This window comes from Chlamydotis macqueenii, chromosome 34 (genome assembly GCF_036417535.1).
Source record: "Chlamydotis macqueenii isolate bChlMac1 chromosome 34, bChlMac1.mat, whole genome shotgun sequence".
NCBI classification, from domain to species: domain Eukaryota; kingdom Metazoa; phylum Chordata; class Aves; order Otidiformes; family Otididae; genus Chlamydotis; species Chlamydotis macqueenii.
Window position 1 is genome coordinate 201,103 of NC_141589.1, and position 13,354 is coordinate 214,456.

The 13,354-nt window shown below is 69.9% G+C and overlaps 1 protein-coding gene across 1 annotated transcript; it reads left to right on the plus strand.

Moving 5' to 3' along the window:
• Positions 1 to 1,303: 1,303 nt before the first annotated feature.
• Positions 1,304 to 9,334, plus strand: LOC147596888 (transcription intermediary factor 1-beta-like). The gene is given in 19 exon segments (XM_086769262.1): positions 1,304 to 1,506; positions 2,518 to 2,627; positions 2,722 to 2,854; positions 3,043 to 3,178; positions 4,072 to 4,188; positions 4,287 to 4,401; positions 4,493 to 4,639; positions 5,464 to 5,578; positions 5,659 to 5,741; positions 5,848 to 6,092; positions 6,174 to 6,215; positions 6,606 to 6,625; positions 6,628 to 6,666; positions 7,106 to 7,305; positions 7,383 to 7,582; positions 8,400 to 8,505; positions 8,599 to 8,673; positions 8,767 to 8,901; positions 8,981 to 9,334. Coding segments are annotated over 19 exon segments (2,355 nt in total). The 5' UTR covers positions 1,304 to 1,328; the 3' UTR covers positions 9,140 to 9,334.
• Positions 9,335 to 13,354: the final 4,020 nt, after the last annotated feature.

Consider the following 13,354-nt stretch of genomic DNA (forward strand, 5'->3'; position numbering starts at 1 on the left):
TTCCCAAACCACCCCCGAATTCCCAAACCTCCCTCAAATTCCCAATCCAACCCGGAATTCCCAAACCGGCCCAGAATTCCCAAACCGCCCCGAATTTCCGAACTGCCCTGGAATTCCCAAACCGCCCCGGAATTCCCAGCCGGGGACGGAGCTGGGATGGTGCTGGGACCCTCAGAGGCCCACCAGCACTCCCAGTTACCCACTGGTGCCCCGCTCCGTGTCCACCCCCACAGTCTCCCAGTCCCTCCACAGTGCTCCCAGTTCCCTCCCATTGTTCCCAGTATCTCGGGCGGGCCCTGCCCCGGCTGGGGCAGAGCTGGTGGCAGCGGCGGAAAAGGGGGGAAGGGGGCACGCGTGGGTGCCAGCACCCGTAAGTGTCCCCCAGTAGCTCCCAGTTGGGTGCCACATCCCCACTGGTGCGGGGTGGGGAGGGGGAGACACCCCCCTCTGCATGGATTGGGAATGGGAGACGGGCAGGGAGCCCCCAAACTGGGAGAGAGGCTCCCAAACTGGGAAGAGCGGAGGGGAGGTGAACAGGGACCCCCCCACTCCAAACTGGGAGTTCAGGAGGGGGAAACTGGGAAGGGAGGAGAAGAAACTGCCCTTCGAACTGGGAATGGAGGAGGGGATGCGTGTGCACCCCCCCCAAACTGGGATCGGGGGAGGGAGATAAACACGCAAACTGGAAATGGGGAATTGGGAATCCACCCCAAACTGGGAATGGGGAATTGGGAATTCACCCGCTCTTGCCCGGAGATTCCCCCCCCCCCCAAGCGGATTAGTTGGCTGAGCTGTCGATTAGAGCCTCTGCCCCACCTCCCCGAGGAGCTTGGACGCCGATTGGCTGAGCGCAACGTCCGTCTTAGAGGTTACCGCCTTTCCTGCGGTGATTCCACCGCTGGTTGGTCCGATGCCTGCCCGACCTTTCGGCCTCGAGACAGCCGTCGCCCTCCCACCCTGGGGGTGGAGAGCTTACAAAAAAGCGGATTGGGTGCAGGAGCTATCAGTCCGCTCTCTCCGGATGTCTATTGGCTTTATCAGATGTGGACTCCACCACTGAGTGAGCCCATTGGCCCTTCCCTTTAGCTCCGCCCCCGCACGGCTCGCATGCGAGCACCTCCTTCCCGCCCTTGTCTCGCTGCTCTCCCGCCTTCCTCACCCGCCCGCGCCTCCCGTTGCCTTCTCAACCTGTCAATCTCATCTAGTCCCCGCCCGGTCGGCGCGCCGCGGGCGCTGATTGGCTGCTCCCGGAGGAGGCGGTGCCGCGCGCAGCCGGCGGGGGCTCGGCGACCACGCAGGGAAGGGGGTGGGGGGGGGCAGCGGCCGCCATGTCGGGCCAGGCGGTGGAGGCGGGCGGCGCAGGTGGGAGGCGACCGGATTCTCTGAACTTACTGGAGCTGTGCGGCGTCTGCCGGGAGCGGCTGAGGGCCGAGCGGGAGCCGCGGCTGCTGCCGTGCCTCCACTCGGTCTGCCGGGAATGCCTGCGGGCCCCGCCGGGTGGGGCAGGTGAGGCGAGAGGCGCCTTAACGGGCCGGGGGTGGGCAGCGGCACCGGCAGCCCCGTGAGGGGGGGGGCGCAAGGCCGGCGGAAGGCCATGCGGTCGGGTGGGGTGGCGCGACCGGTGCTTGCGAGGGTGTGAAGAGAGATTTGGGGGGGGGGGGGGCGCTGGGTGCCGGTGGGCGGCGCGGGGGGGGGGGGGGGGGGGCGCTGGGGGGGGGCTCCCCTTGGCTCCTCCGGGGGCTCCCCGCGTGGGGCCGCGTTTGGATGGAGCTTCCCGTGCTCGGTGGTCTCCGCTGCTCCCCGCTTTGCCCCCGGCTGCCACCCGAGCCGCTCGGGGACCCCCCCCGCCCCCGCCGTGGGGTTCCGCCGCCTCCGAGCCCGTTGCCGGCGGTCGCCCCCGGCTCAAGCCGTCGCTGCGCAGCCTCCCGAGGCGAGGAGGAGGAGGAGGAGGAGGAAGGGTAAATCCGCGGCTGCTGCGAAGATGAGTAACGGAGCCGAGCACGAGGCGGCGGCCGCGGATACTGGGAGAAACTCCTTTGCCCGGTGGTTCGGCTGGAAAAAAGCCACGGTTGAGCTGGGCTGATGCTGGCCATGGACCCGCTCTGGGAGCGGGGCTCCTCCCGGGGTGCCGTCCCCTCCGCGATGGCGTCCAGGACAGCCACGGACCCGCTCTGGGAGCGGGGCTCCTCCCGGGGTGCCGTCCCCTCCACGATGGCGTCCAGGACAGCCACGGACCCGCTCTGGGAGCGGGGCTCCTCCCGGGGTGCCGTCCCCTCCACGATGGCGTCCAGGACGGCGGTGGGGCCGGTTCTGGAAATCCCCAAGGTTTGCGCGTCGCCGTCAAGACCCGGGATGTTCTGCTCTCTCCCTTCTCCGCCGAAGCACCGCGGCGGCCCGCCTCACTAACGAGCCGCCGTGGTTTCGGCGGGCGCGGGCCTGCGAGGGGACTGTGGTGATGAACGGCGGTGACCGGGGCGCGGGGCGACCCTGCGCCTCAACCGCTGCGCCTCCCCGCAGTGGTCGACTGCCCCATCTGCAAACACCAGTGTCCCCTGAAGGACGTCGTGGAAAACTATTTCCTGAGGGACAGCGGGGCCGAGGCGGCTGCTGGCCAGGCGTCCAGTCAGGTAACGCGGCACTAATGCTTTGTTACCCGTTAATTAGGATGAAGCGAGCTGGGCGGGCCCTGGTGTCCCCACACCGCCTGTCTTGTCCCGCCAGTGCTGCACCAGCTGCGAGGACAATGCGCCGGCCACCAGCTACTGCGTGGAGTGCTCGGAGCCGCTCTGCGAGACCTGCGTGGAGGCGCACCAGCGCGTCAAGTACACCAGGGACCACACCATCCGGGCCGCAGGTCCGTCCCCGTCGCCGCGCTGCCCCCGCCCTTCCCGAGCCGCCGACCTCGCAGCCGGCGCGTCCCTGCGCGCGTCCGGCGGTGCCGCCGCGGTGGTCTTGCCCGTCCCGCTCTTGCCGGGCGGGTCCCACTGGGTGCAGGTGACGTCACGGTGACATCACGGTGACGTCACGCCGCCTTTCCCGCAGGCGGCGTCGGGACGAAGGAGGGCGAGCGCGCCGTGTACTGCTCCGTGCACAAGCACGAGCCGCTGGCGCTGTTCTGCGACACGTGCGACACGCTCACCTGCCGCGACTGCCAGCTCAACGCGCACAAGGACCACCAGTGAGTGGGCGCTGGCCGTAATTAATGAAGAAAAATTGGCCTTTTTCGTGGCTAATTATCGCTCAAGTCCGTTATCGCGCTCGGTTGCCCTTAAAACCAGCAATCTGGGGCGCGGGTAACGGAACAAATTTATTTATCCGCTGAAGAGGTTGCCCACGCGGCCCCGCAGCGCTGCGGCGTGTTCTGAATTAATAGCTACCAAGGTCGGTAGCTAATTAAACCCATTAACTAGCTATTGAGAAAGGACTGCAATTAGCCTGCGGGCTGGTTATCCTCGTTACTGATTTTTAAAAATGAAGCGTGCTGGGAGGGCAGCTGCTGAAGAGGCGCAGGGTTAATTTGGGTGAATTTTCGGTTTTAGCCAAACGGCTGCGTTAGCTGCGGGGTTATTTGGTTAATTAGCGGGCTGGCTTGGTTTAAACGGCGTTTCGGTTGCGAGGACTGGGCGAGGCGCGCTGTGCCGGTCGCGGAGGATTTACGTACGCTCTCCGTCGCGTCGGTGAGCTCGGCTTTTAACGGATTTGTAATTATTGTTTGCGACAGAGGGGCGGTTAATCGCCTGGTAGAACCGGTAACTGATCCGGTTCGTTAGCTGGGGCGGTGCACAGGTAGATGATTTGCCTGATTGATTCGTTCTATTAAAAGCATTTTTGATGCGTAAGGTCTAATTCAGCTAAATGAGTTACTTCGTTAAGAGTTGCGTGGCTGACGAGTTCGGCCAGCTCCTCACCCCGCGCTAATTTGCTCGTGTTAACGCGGCAGCGAGCGGGTTAACTCGTTCGGGCCGCTTCCCTCCTCCCGTCCCGCGGCCCCGGGGGGGAGCTGGGGCCGTTTTGGGGGGCTTCGCAGCGCCGTGGTGACCCCCGCCCCCCACACCCCCCCCTCCGTCGCAGGTACCAGTTCCTGGAGGACGCGGTGAGGAGCCAGCGCCAGGCGCTGGCCGCGCTGGTGAGACGCCTGGGCGACAAACACGCCAGCCTGCAGCGCTCCACCAAGGAAGTGCGCAGCTTGTAGGTGCCCCCGGGGTGGGGTGGGGGGGGGTCTGTGCCCCGCCGGGGGCCGTCCCACCCCCCCCACCCCACCACCACGCTCCGCTCTGCTCCCGCAGCATGCGCCAGGTGACGGACGTGCAGAAGCGGGTGCAGGTGGACGTGAAGATGGCCATCCTGCAGATCATGAAGGAGCTCAACAAGCGCGGCAGGGTGCTGGTGAGCGACGCCCAGGTGAGCCGGGCCGGGGGGGTGCCGCCGCCCGTCCCCGTCCCGCGCCCCGCGGTGGCACTCTCCCCTGTTCCCCCCCCCGGTCTCCTGGCAGCGGGTGACGGACGGGCAGCAGGAGAAGCTGGAGCGGCAGCACTGCGCCATGACCAAGCTGCAGCGGCACCAGGAGCACGTCCTGCGCTTCGCCTCCTGGGCGCTGGAGAGCAACAACAGCGCGGCTCTGCTGCTCTCCAAGAAGCTGGTGAGCTGCCGGGGGGGGCCGGAATGCGCACGCAGGCCCCCACCCCGCCCCCCCCACCCCCGGGAGGAGCAGTTTGGGGGGGGGCCCCAGCCCCTGTGCTCTCTGGGACCCGTGGGGAAGTGGGTGCCAAGCCCTGGGCTGTGCTGCGGCCCGCCCCGCGGCCTGCGTTCCTGCGGGTGCCCCCGTTTTGGGGGGTGTGGGGCGAGGCGGGGTCAGAAGGTGGTCTCCTGAGGGGTGCTGTGCCCCCAGCTCCCCCTCAGCCACCCCAGGGTGCTGCCTTGCCGTCTGCATCCCAGGGCGCTGCGGTGGGAGCTGCTGGGTCCCGCGGGGGGGTCCCCAGCGGGTCCCCTGCGACATGGCGCGTGCTGCGGCGGCTCCCGTCGCGTTCCCGGGGGCATCGGCGGGTCCCCCTGCGGCCCCCCGGGGTGACGGGCGCTGCAGCGGATCCGCTTGGGGTCCCCGTGAGGCGGTGGGTGCCCCGGGGCGCCGCCGTGTGCCCCCCGTGAGGCGGTGGGTGCCCCAGGGCGCCGCCGCGTGCCCGCCTCGGGGTCCCCGTGAGGCGCTGGGTGCCCCAGCGTGCCCCCCGTGAGGTGGTGGGTGCCCCAGGGCGCCGCCAAGTGCTCCCCTCGGGGTCCCCGCGAGGTGACAGGTGCCCCCCAGGTGCTGCCCCCCCGGCGTCTCCGTGACACCCGCGTGTCTCTGGGGCGCTGCCGTCTGTCCGCTGGGCTCCCCGCGCTGGGGGACAGCCGCCCCGGGAAGCCGTCACACGCGTCCTCCTGGAGGTCCCCGCGTTGTGACGAGCCCCCCCCCCCGCCCCCCCCCAGATTTATTTCCAGCTGCAGCACGCCCTCAAGACGATCGTGGACCCCGTGGAGCCTCAGGGTGACATGAAGTTCCAGTGGGACCTCAACGCCTGGACCAAGAGCGCCGAGAGCTTTGGTGAGCACCCCCCCCGCCCCCCGCCCCGGGGAGGGGACGCCCCGCACCCCCCCGACACCTCTTCCCCCCCGCCCCCGCAGGCACCATCGTCGCAGAGCGGAGCCTCCCCCCGCCGTCCCTCAGCCCCCAGCTGCCAGCCACCGGCCCCCCGGCCCCGCGGGGGGCGCCTTGCAGGTACCTCTGATGGGCTGCGGTTTTTGGGGGGGGTCCCGCACCCATGGGTGCCCCTATGGGTAATGCCCCCCCCCCCCCCAATCTCTCTTCTCCAGGGCCCCCTGCAAGCCACGGTGGTGAGCAAGGGGCAATACGCCCCCGGCCCCCTCCTGCAGCCCCCCACTGGACCCCAAACTGGGGCAGAGGAGGGGCTGGGACCCCCCCGCGTCCCGCCCAGCGGTGGGGCGGAGCTGGGGATGCCCACCCTTCCCCCGGGGGGCGAGGGACGGGGCTGCCCCGACCTGTCTCCCCCCCACCTTGACCCGCAGAGCCCCAGGGACGCGGCTGCGGAGCTGGGTAAGTGCGGGGGGGTGGGGAGGAGGAAGAGGAGGAGCGGGGGGGGAGGGGGAGGAAGGCCCCTGACGTGGGTTTTTTTTCTCAGCAGGCAGCGCCCCCCCGAAGCCGCCGGCACGGGAGCGAAGAGGTGAGCGTGGCCCGGCGCCCCGCTGCCCCTTGTCCCCTTGTGCCTCGCCGGGGGTGGGGGGGCCCAAACGCTGTCCCCCCGCCCTTGGGACCCCAGTGTCGCCTCCCGCGCAGGGGGTGGCGGCGACGCCCCCCGTCACCCGTCGGTGGGGTTCCGCCCCTCCCTCCTGCGTCGCCTCCGTAGCCCGAGGTGGCTGCGGCCCCCGCGCGTCCCCTCTCGCTCCGTGCCCAGGCGCGGAGGACGGGACGAGGCCACCACGTCCCCGTCCCCGGGCGGGGTGGGGGGGGGGGGCTCCATCCTAGGAGGGTCTCCCAGCTGGGAGGAACCCAATCCCGGGCTGGGGGGGCTCCCCGGGGTCCCCCAAGGTGCGCTGACGGCCTCCTCACACAGGAGAAAACACGGTCATCCTCCTGGGAGGAGATGTTCGTTAAGAAGCTGCTCGTTAAGCGGTAATGACGAGGGCGCGGGGGCGGCGAGGGGGGGGGACTCAAAGCCCCTCTTTTCCGACGGCGAGTGGTGGTGGGGGGGGGACAGCAAAGGGAGCCCCGAGCCGGGGGTGGCGCTGTCCTTGTCCCCAGGGGTGACCGGGACGCCCACCCTCACCCTCTGTCCGGGCCGACCGCGAGCCCCTGGCCCCAAATCCACCCCTTGCCCCCCCTGCCCCCCCCTTCGGCTGGGACGTCCCTGGGGTCCCCTGCTCCTGTCGCTGCGTGCGGGGGGGGCGCAGCTGGGGCCCCTCCCTGTTGTCACCTCCGTTCCTGAGGGGCCCAGGAGCTGCCAGCGCCCTGAACCCCGCGGAAATCTCCCAAGGAGGTTGAAAGGGGCGTGTGCTCCCCCCCCCCCCCCCCCCCCCAAATCCCGACCCCGTCCCGTGTACCCCCCCACCCAGGCGCCGCCCCCCGGGGCCCCGGTCGGCGCCCTCCTGCGCAAGGTGCCGCGCGTCAGCCTGGAGCGCTTGGACCTGGACCTGTCGGGGGCGGCGCAGCCCCCCGTCTTCCGCGTCTTCCCCGGCGCCTCGGCCGAGGACTTCAGCCTCATCATCATCGAGCGAGGGGCGCAGCCGCAGCCCCCCAGCCTCCTCGCCGTCAAGGTGGGCGTCCCCCCGCACTCCCCCACCCACCCACCCTCGCCCTGCGTCCGCCTCACCCCGCTCTCTCCCTGGCGCAGGAGGAGCCGCAGGAGGCGCCCATCGGCGACGCCAAACCCGTGGGGCTGCTGCCCGATCGCGCCGGGGCGCCGGGAGCCGCTCCCGCCGGCGTTTCCTGCTGCCGCGTCTGCTGCCAGGCCGGCGCCGTGGTGATGTGCGACCGGTGCGAGCGCTGCTACCACCTTGGCTGTCACCTCCCCGCCCTGCAGGAGGTCCCCAGGTAGGTCCGGGCCCCCCGGGATCCGCCGCGACGCCGGGGATCCGCTGCTGCGCCACCTCCCTGCGGCCCCGGGGATCCGCCGAGCTCTCTGCCCCGAGGGTCGGGATGTTTTGGGATCTGCCGATCCCTCCTCCGAGAGAGTTGTTGCCAGCGCTTTTTCCAGTCCCTGGTTGCGGCTGGAGCCGCAGGATTTGCTGCAGGATTTGGTTTTGGTTGGTTTTGGGTTTTTTTTTTTTGTTTTTTTTTAACTCCCCGGGATCTTCCATCCCTGTGGAGCCGGCCAGGTCCGCGCGGGGACCACCCCACGATCCCCGGAGATGCGCTCCCAGTCCCTGAGGGGGGTCCAGCACAGAGCCCCGGGAGGGGAGAGGCGCCTGCTCCCCGCTCTCCGGGGAGGGACCCAGCTCCGGCTCTCACCTGCCTCCGGAGCTGCCTGGTCCCAAATCCTGGGGGAACCCAAGGCGTCCGAGCCCCGCGGGGCTCCGCTCCTCCGTCCCTGACCCTGCCGGGGCCCCGCGCAGCACCCCGGATCCCCAGGGATCTGCTGCCCGATCCCCAGGGATCGCCGCGCGTGGGTGTCCCATCCGTTGGGATCGCTTTGATCCTTGGAGAGCTGCTGTGTCCCCCCCCCACCCTTTGATCCTTGGCTGCCTGACCCCCACCCGCGTGGGACCCCCCTCTCTGATCCCAAATCCTGTGGGATCCACTGCCCAACCCCCGGGCTCCGACGCCGGGGGCCGAGCTGGGAAGGGAAGGGACGCCCGGTCCCTCCGCCCGATCCCGTAACCCCCCACTCCCGCTCTTCTGGACCCCGCAGCCCCGAGTGGCGCTGTCTGCTGTGCCAGGAGCTGCCGCCCCCCAGCGAAGACCCCGCCGGCTGCGAGGAGGGGCCGCCCCGCAAGCTCTGCCCCCTGGACCAGCAGGTAGGGCGGGGCGGGGTGGGGCGGGGCGGGGCGGCGGTCCGGGACCCGCTGGCGCCCGAAGGGCCGGAGGCCATCCCTTCGCGTCCCCCGCAGAAATGCGAGTACGTGCTGCTGGAGCTGCTGTGCCACGAGCCCTGCCGGCCCCTCCACCGCCTCTCCAGCTCCCCGGTGAGTCCCGCCGCACGGGGTGGGGATCCCAAGGAGCGGGGAGGGAGCCGCCTGGCCCGGGATCCCTCATCCCACCGGGATTCCTGAACCCAGGAGGGCCTGGACGCCATCGACCTGACCCTCATCCGCGCCAAGCTGCAGGAGAAGCTCACCCCTCACTACTGCTGCCCCGAGGAGTTCGCCCGCGACGTCTGGAGGATGATCCGGCAGTTCAACCGCCTCACCGAGGTGCGGGGCACCCCGGGGTGGGTTTCTGGGGGGCTGGGGGGTGGTCCAACACCCCCCTCACCTCTCTTTCCCTCCCCAGGACAAGGCGGACGTTCAGTCCATCCTGGGCCTGCAGCGGTTCTTCGAAGGCCGGCTCAACGCCGCTTTTGGCGACCGCAAGTTCTCCTCCGCCCTCCTCCCCGAGCCCGTCATCCCTCTGGACGAGGCCGAAGGCTCTCCGGCCCTCCTGGCGCCCTGATCCACCACCCCTCGGCGGCGGGGTGGCGGGGGAGGCGTTGGATACGGGGTCTCGATCTGCGCCCGGGCACCCCCGGGGCTGGCGAGGGACGTGGTGGCGTCACCGTCTGCCTCCTCGCCGCCCCGCAGCGGCTGCCCCCGTCCCCGCCGTGGGGGTGTCCCCGTCTGTCGGAGAAATAAAGCCGCCATCTCCGTATCCTGCGCCTCCTCCCTCGTCTGGTTCCGGCCCCTCCGGCTGCCGTTTGGTCTCTTCCCGGTGCCCCCTCGCCGTGAGGGAGAGGGGCTTAAGTTAAGAGTGGTGGACTGGGAGCTACTGGGCGCCTGGAGCAGGGAGGGGCGCTGCTGGCCGTACTGACAGCACTGAGAGGAGTGGGAATGGTCACGGCCTGGCCCCCTTGGAGGTTCCGGGAGGGGGAACTGGTCCCAGTAGAGCCCCTCCTTCTCACACCCCCCCCCACCCCCCCGTGGCCACAACAAAGATGGCGGCGCCCATGAGAAAGATGGCGGCGCCCAGTGGGGAAAAGCAAAGGCCCGCCCGCGGGCGTGGTACTGCGAGGCTGGGCCGGTGCCCTAAGCTCCTCCCCTTACGCGGGATTGGCTGGTGGAAGAGCCGAAGTCTTCCGGAAAGAGCCGAGGGGGGGGGCGGTGTACGGGGGACTTCCGGAAAGAGCCGACGCTTTCCGGTGAGACACGACGGGAGCGCGAAGGAGAAGGCGCTGCCGGAAAGAGCCGAAGCTTTTCCGAAAAGAGCCGAAAGCTCTCCGAAGGGGAGCCGAAGGCGGCCAGCCCCCTTCTCCTTTCGGAGGAACCCGACGCCCCTCTCCGGAAAGAGCCGACGCTGCTCAGGGAAGAGCTCGGCAGCACTCGGCTCTTTCCGGAGAGACCCGAGGCGGGGCGGAACGCGTCGAACCCACCCCCCCTTTCCGAAAGAACCCGAAGAGGACCCGAAGCGGCTGGGGAAGACCCCGGAACGAGTCGTTCTCCTTCCGGAAGAAGCCGAAGCGCGTTCGGCGCCCGCTCGAACTCTCTCCGGAAAACCCCGAAGGCTTCCGAAACCCCTTTCCGGACTGTCCCGAAGCCTTTCCGGAAGTTGCCGAGCGGCGCCGGTCGTCGCCGATTTCCCCCATCGCCTCACAGCCGCCGCCGCCGCCGCCGTTCCGCGTTCCGGTTCCCGCTGCCGCCCGCCCCCTCCTCCCCGCCGGGGGGGGCCCCGCCCGGCTCCCGCCCCCCGGCCCCCGCCCGGTTCGGCCCGGCAGGATGATCAAGCTCTTCTCGCTGAAGCAACAGAAGAAGGAGGAGGAATCGGCGGGCGGTACCAAGGGCAGCAGCAAAAAGGCCTCGGCCGCCCAGCTCCGCATACAGAAAGGTGACCGGTTCCGGGGCCCTGCCGCTCCCCCCCGCCCCCCCGCACCCCCCCGCACCGCCGGCAGCGGGCTCGGCCCGGCCACGGGGGAGGGGGCGGGCGCGGGGGCGGGGGGGCGCTGGGCCCAGCGAGGCCCAACGGGAGGGGAACGGGGCCTGGTGGGGCCTGAGCGGGGAGCAGGGAGCGGTCCCAGTAGGACTCCAGTACGGGGCACAGGCCGGTCCCAGTAAGGCCTCAGCGCGGGGCACAGGCCGGTCCCAGTACTGGGCACAGACTGGTCCCGGTAAGGCTCCAGTACAGGGCACAGGCCAGTCCCAGTAAGGCCCCAGCGCAGGGTACAGGCCGGTCCCAGTAAGGCCCCAGTGCAGGGCACAGGCCAGTCCCAGTACAGGGCACAGGCTGGTCCCAGTAAGGTCTCAGCGCGGGCCCAGGCCAGTCCCAGTAAGGCCCCAGCGCGGGGCACAGGCCGGTCCCAGTAAGGCCCCAGCACGGGGCACAGACCGGTCCCAGTAAGGTCTCAGCGCGGGGCCCAGGCCAGTCCCAGTAAGGCCCCAGCGCGGGGCACAGGCCGGTCCCAGTAAGGCCCCAGCATGGGGCACAGGCCGGTCCCAGTAAGGCCTCAGCACGGGGCACAGACCGGTCCCAGTAAGGCCCCAGCGTGGGGCACAGGCCGGTCCCAGTAAGTCCCCAGCGTGGGGCACAGGCCGGTCCCAGTAAGGCCCCAGTATGGGGTACAGGCCGGTCCCAGTAAGGCCTCAGCACGGGGCACAGGCCGGTCCCAGTGAAGCCCCAGTGCAGAGCACAGACTGGTCCCAGTGAAGCCCCAGTGTGGGGCACAGGCCGGTCCCAGTACAGGGCACAGAGTGGTCCCAGTAAGGTCCCAGTGCAGAGCACAGACTGGTCCCAGTGAAGTCCCAGTACAGGGCACAGACTGGTCCCAGTGAAGCCCCAGTATGGGGCACAGACTGGTCCCAGTGAAGCCCCAGTACAGGGCACAGAGTGGTCCCAGTGCAGGACACAGGCTGGTCCCAGTACGGGGCACAGAGTGGTCCCAGTACGGGGCACAGAGTGGTCCAGCGCGGGGCACAGAGTGGTCCCAGTGCGGGACACAGGCTGGTCCCAGTACGGGGCACAGAGTGGTCCCAGTGCGGGACACAGGCTGGTCCCAGTACGGGGCACAGGCTGGTCCCAGTGCGGGGCACAGAGTGGTCCCAGTGCGGGACACAGGCTGGTCCCAGTACGGGGCACAGGCTGGTCCCAGTGCGGGGCACAGAGTGGTCCCAGTGCGGGACACAGGCTGGTCCCAGTACGGGGCACAGGCTGGTCCCAGTGCGGGGCACAGAGTGGTCCCAGTGCGGGGCACAGAGTGGTCCCAGTGCGGGGCACAGAGTGGTCCCAGTGCGGGACACAGGCTGGTCCCAGTACGGGGCACAGGCTGGTCCCAGTGCGGGGCACAGAGTGGTCCCAGTGCGGGACACAGGCTGGTCCCAGTACGGGGCACAGGCTGGTCCCAGTGCGGGGCACAGAGTGGTCCCAGTGCGGGGCACAGAGTGGTCCCAGTGCAGGGCACAGGCTGGTCCCAGTGCAGGGCACAGGCTGGTCCCAGTGCGGGGCACAGGCTGGTCCCAGCGCGGGGCACAGAGTGGTCCCAGTACGGGGCACAGAGTGGTCCCAGTACAGGGCACAGAGTGGTCCCAGTGCGGGGCACAGGCTGGTCCCAGCGCGGGGCACAGAGCGGTCCCAGTGCAGGACACAGGCTGGTCCCAGTACGGGGCACAGAGTGGTCCCAGTGCAGGACACAGGCTGGTCCCAGTACGGGGCACAGAGTGGTCCCAGTGCAGGACACAGGCTGGTCCCAGTACGGGGCACAGAGCGGTCCCAGTACGGGGCACAGGCTGGTCCCAGTGCGGGGCACAGAGCGGTCCCAGCGCGGGGCACAGAGTGGTCCCAGTACGGGGCACAGGCTGGTCCCAGTGCGGGGCACAGAGCTGGTCCCAGCGCGGGGCACAGAGTGGTCCCAGTACGGGGCACAGGCTGGTCCCAGTACGGGGCACAGAGCGGTCCCAGTGCGGGGCACAGAGTGGTCCCAGTGCGGGGCACAGGCTGGTCCCAGTACGGGGCACAGAGCGGTCCCAGTGCGGGGCACAGAGTGGTCCCAGTGCGGGACACAGGCTGGTCCCAGTACGGGGCACAGAGCGGTCCCAGTGCGGGGCACAGAGTGGTCCCAGTGCGGGGCACAGGCTGGTCCCAGTACGGGGCACAGAGCGGTCCCAGTACGGGGCACAGAGCGGTCCCAGTACGGGGCACAGGCTGGTCCCAGTACGGGGCACAGAGCGGGTCCCAGTGCGGGGCACAGAGTGGTCCCAGTGCGGGGCACAGGCTGGTCCCAGTACGGGGCACAGAGCGGTCCCAGTGCGGGGCACAGAGTGGTCCCAGTGCGGGACACAGGCTGGTCCCAGTACGGGGCACAGAGCGGTCCCAGTACGGGGCACAGAGTGGTCCCAGTGCGGGACACAGGCTGGTCCCAGTACGGGGCACAGAGCGGTCCCAGTGCGGGGCACAGAGTGGTCCCAGTGCGGGGCACAGGCTGGTCCCAGCGCGGGACACAGGCTGGTCCCAGTACGGGGCACAGGCTGGTCCCAGCGCGGGGCACAGAGTGGTCCCAGTACGGGGCACAGAGTGGTCCCAGTACGGGGCACAGGCTGGTCCCAGCGCGGGGCACAGAGTGGTCCCAGTACGGGGCACAGGCTGGTTCCAGTGCAGGACACAGGCTGGTCCCAGTACGGGGCACAGAGTGGTCCCAGCGCGAGGCACAGAGTGGTCCCAGTGCAGGACACAGGCTGGTCCCAGTAC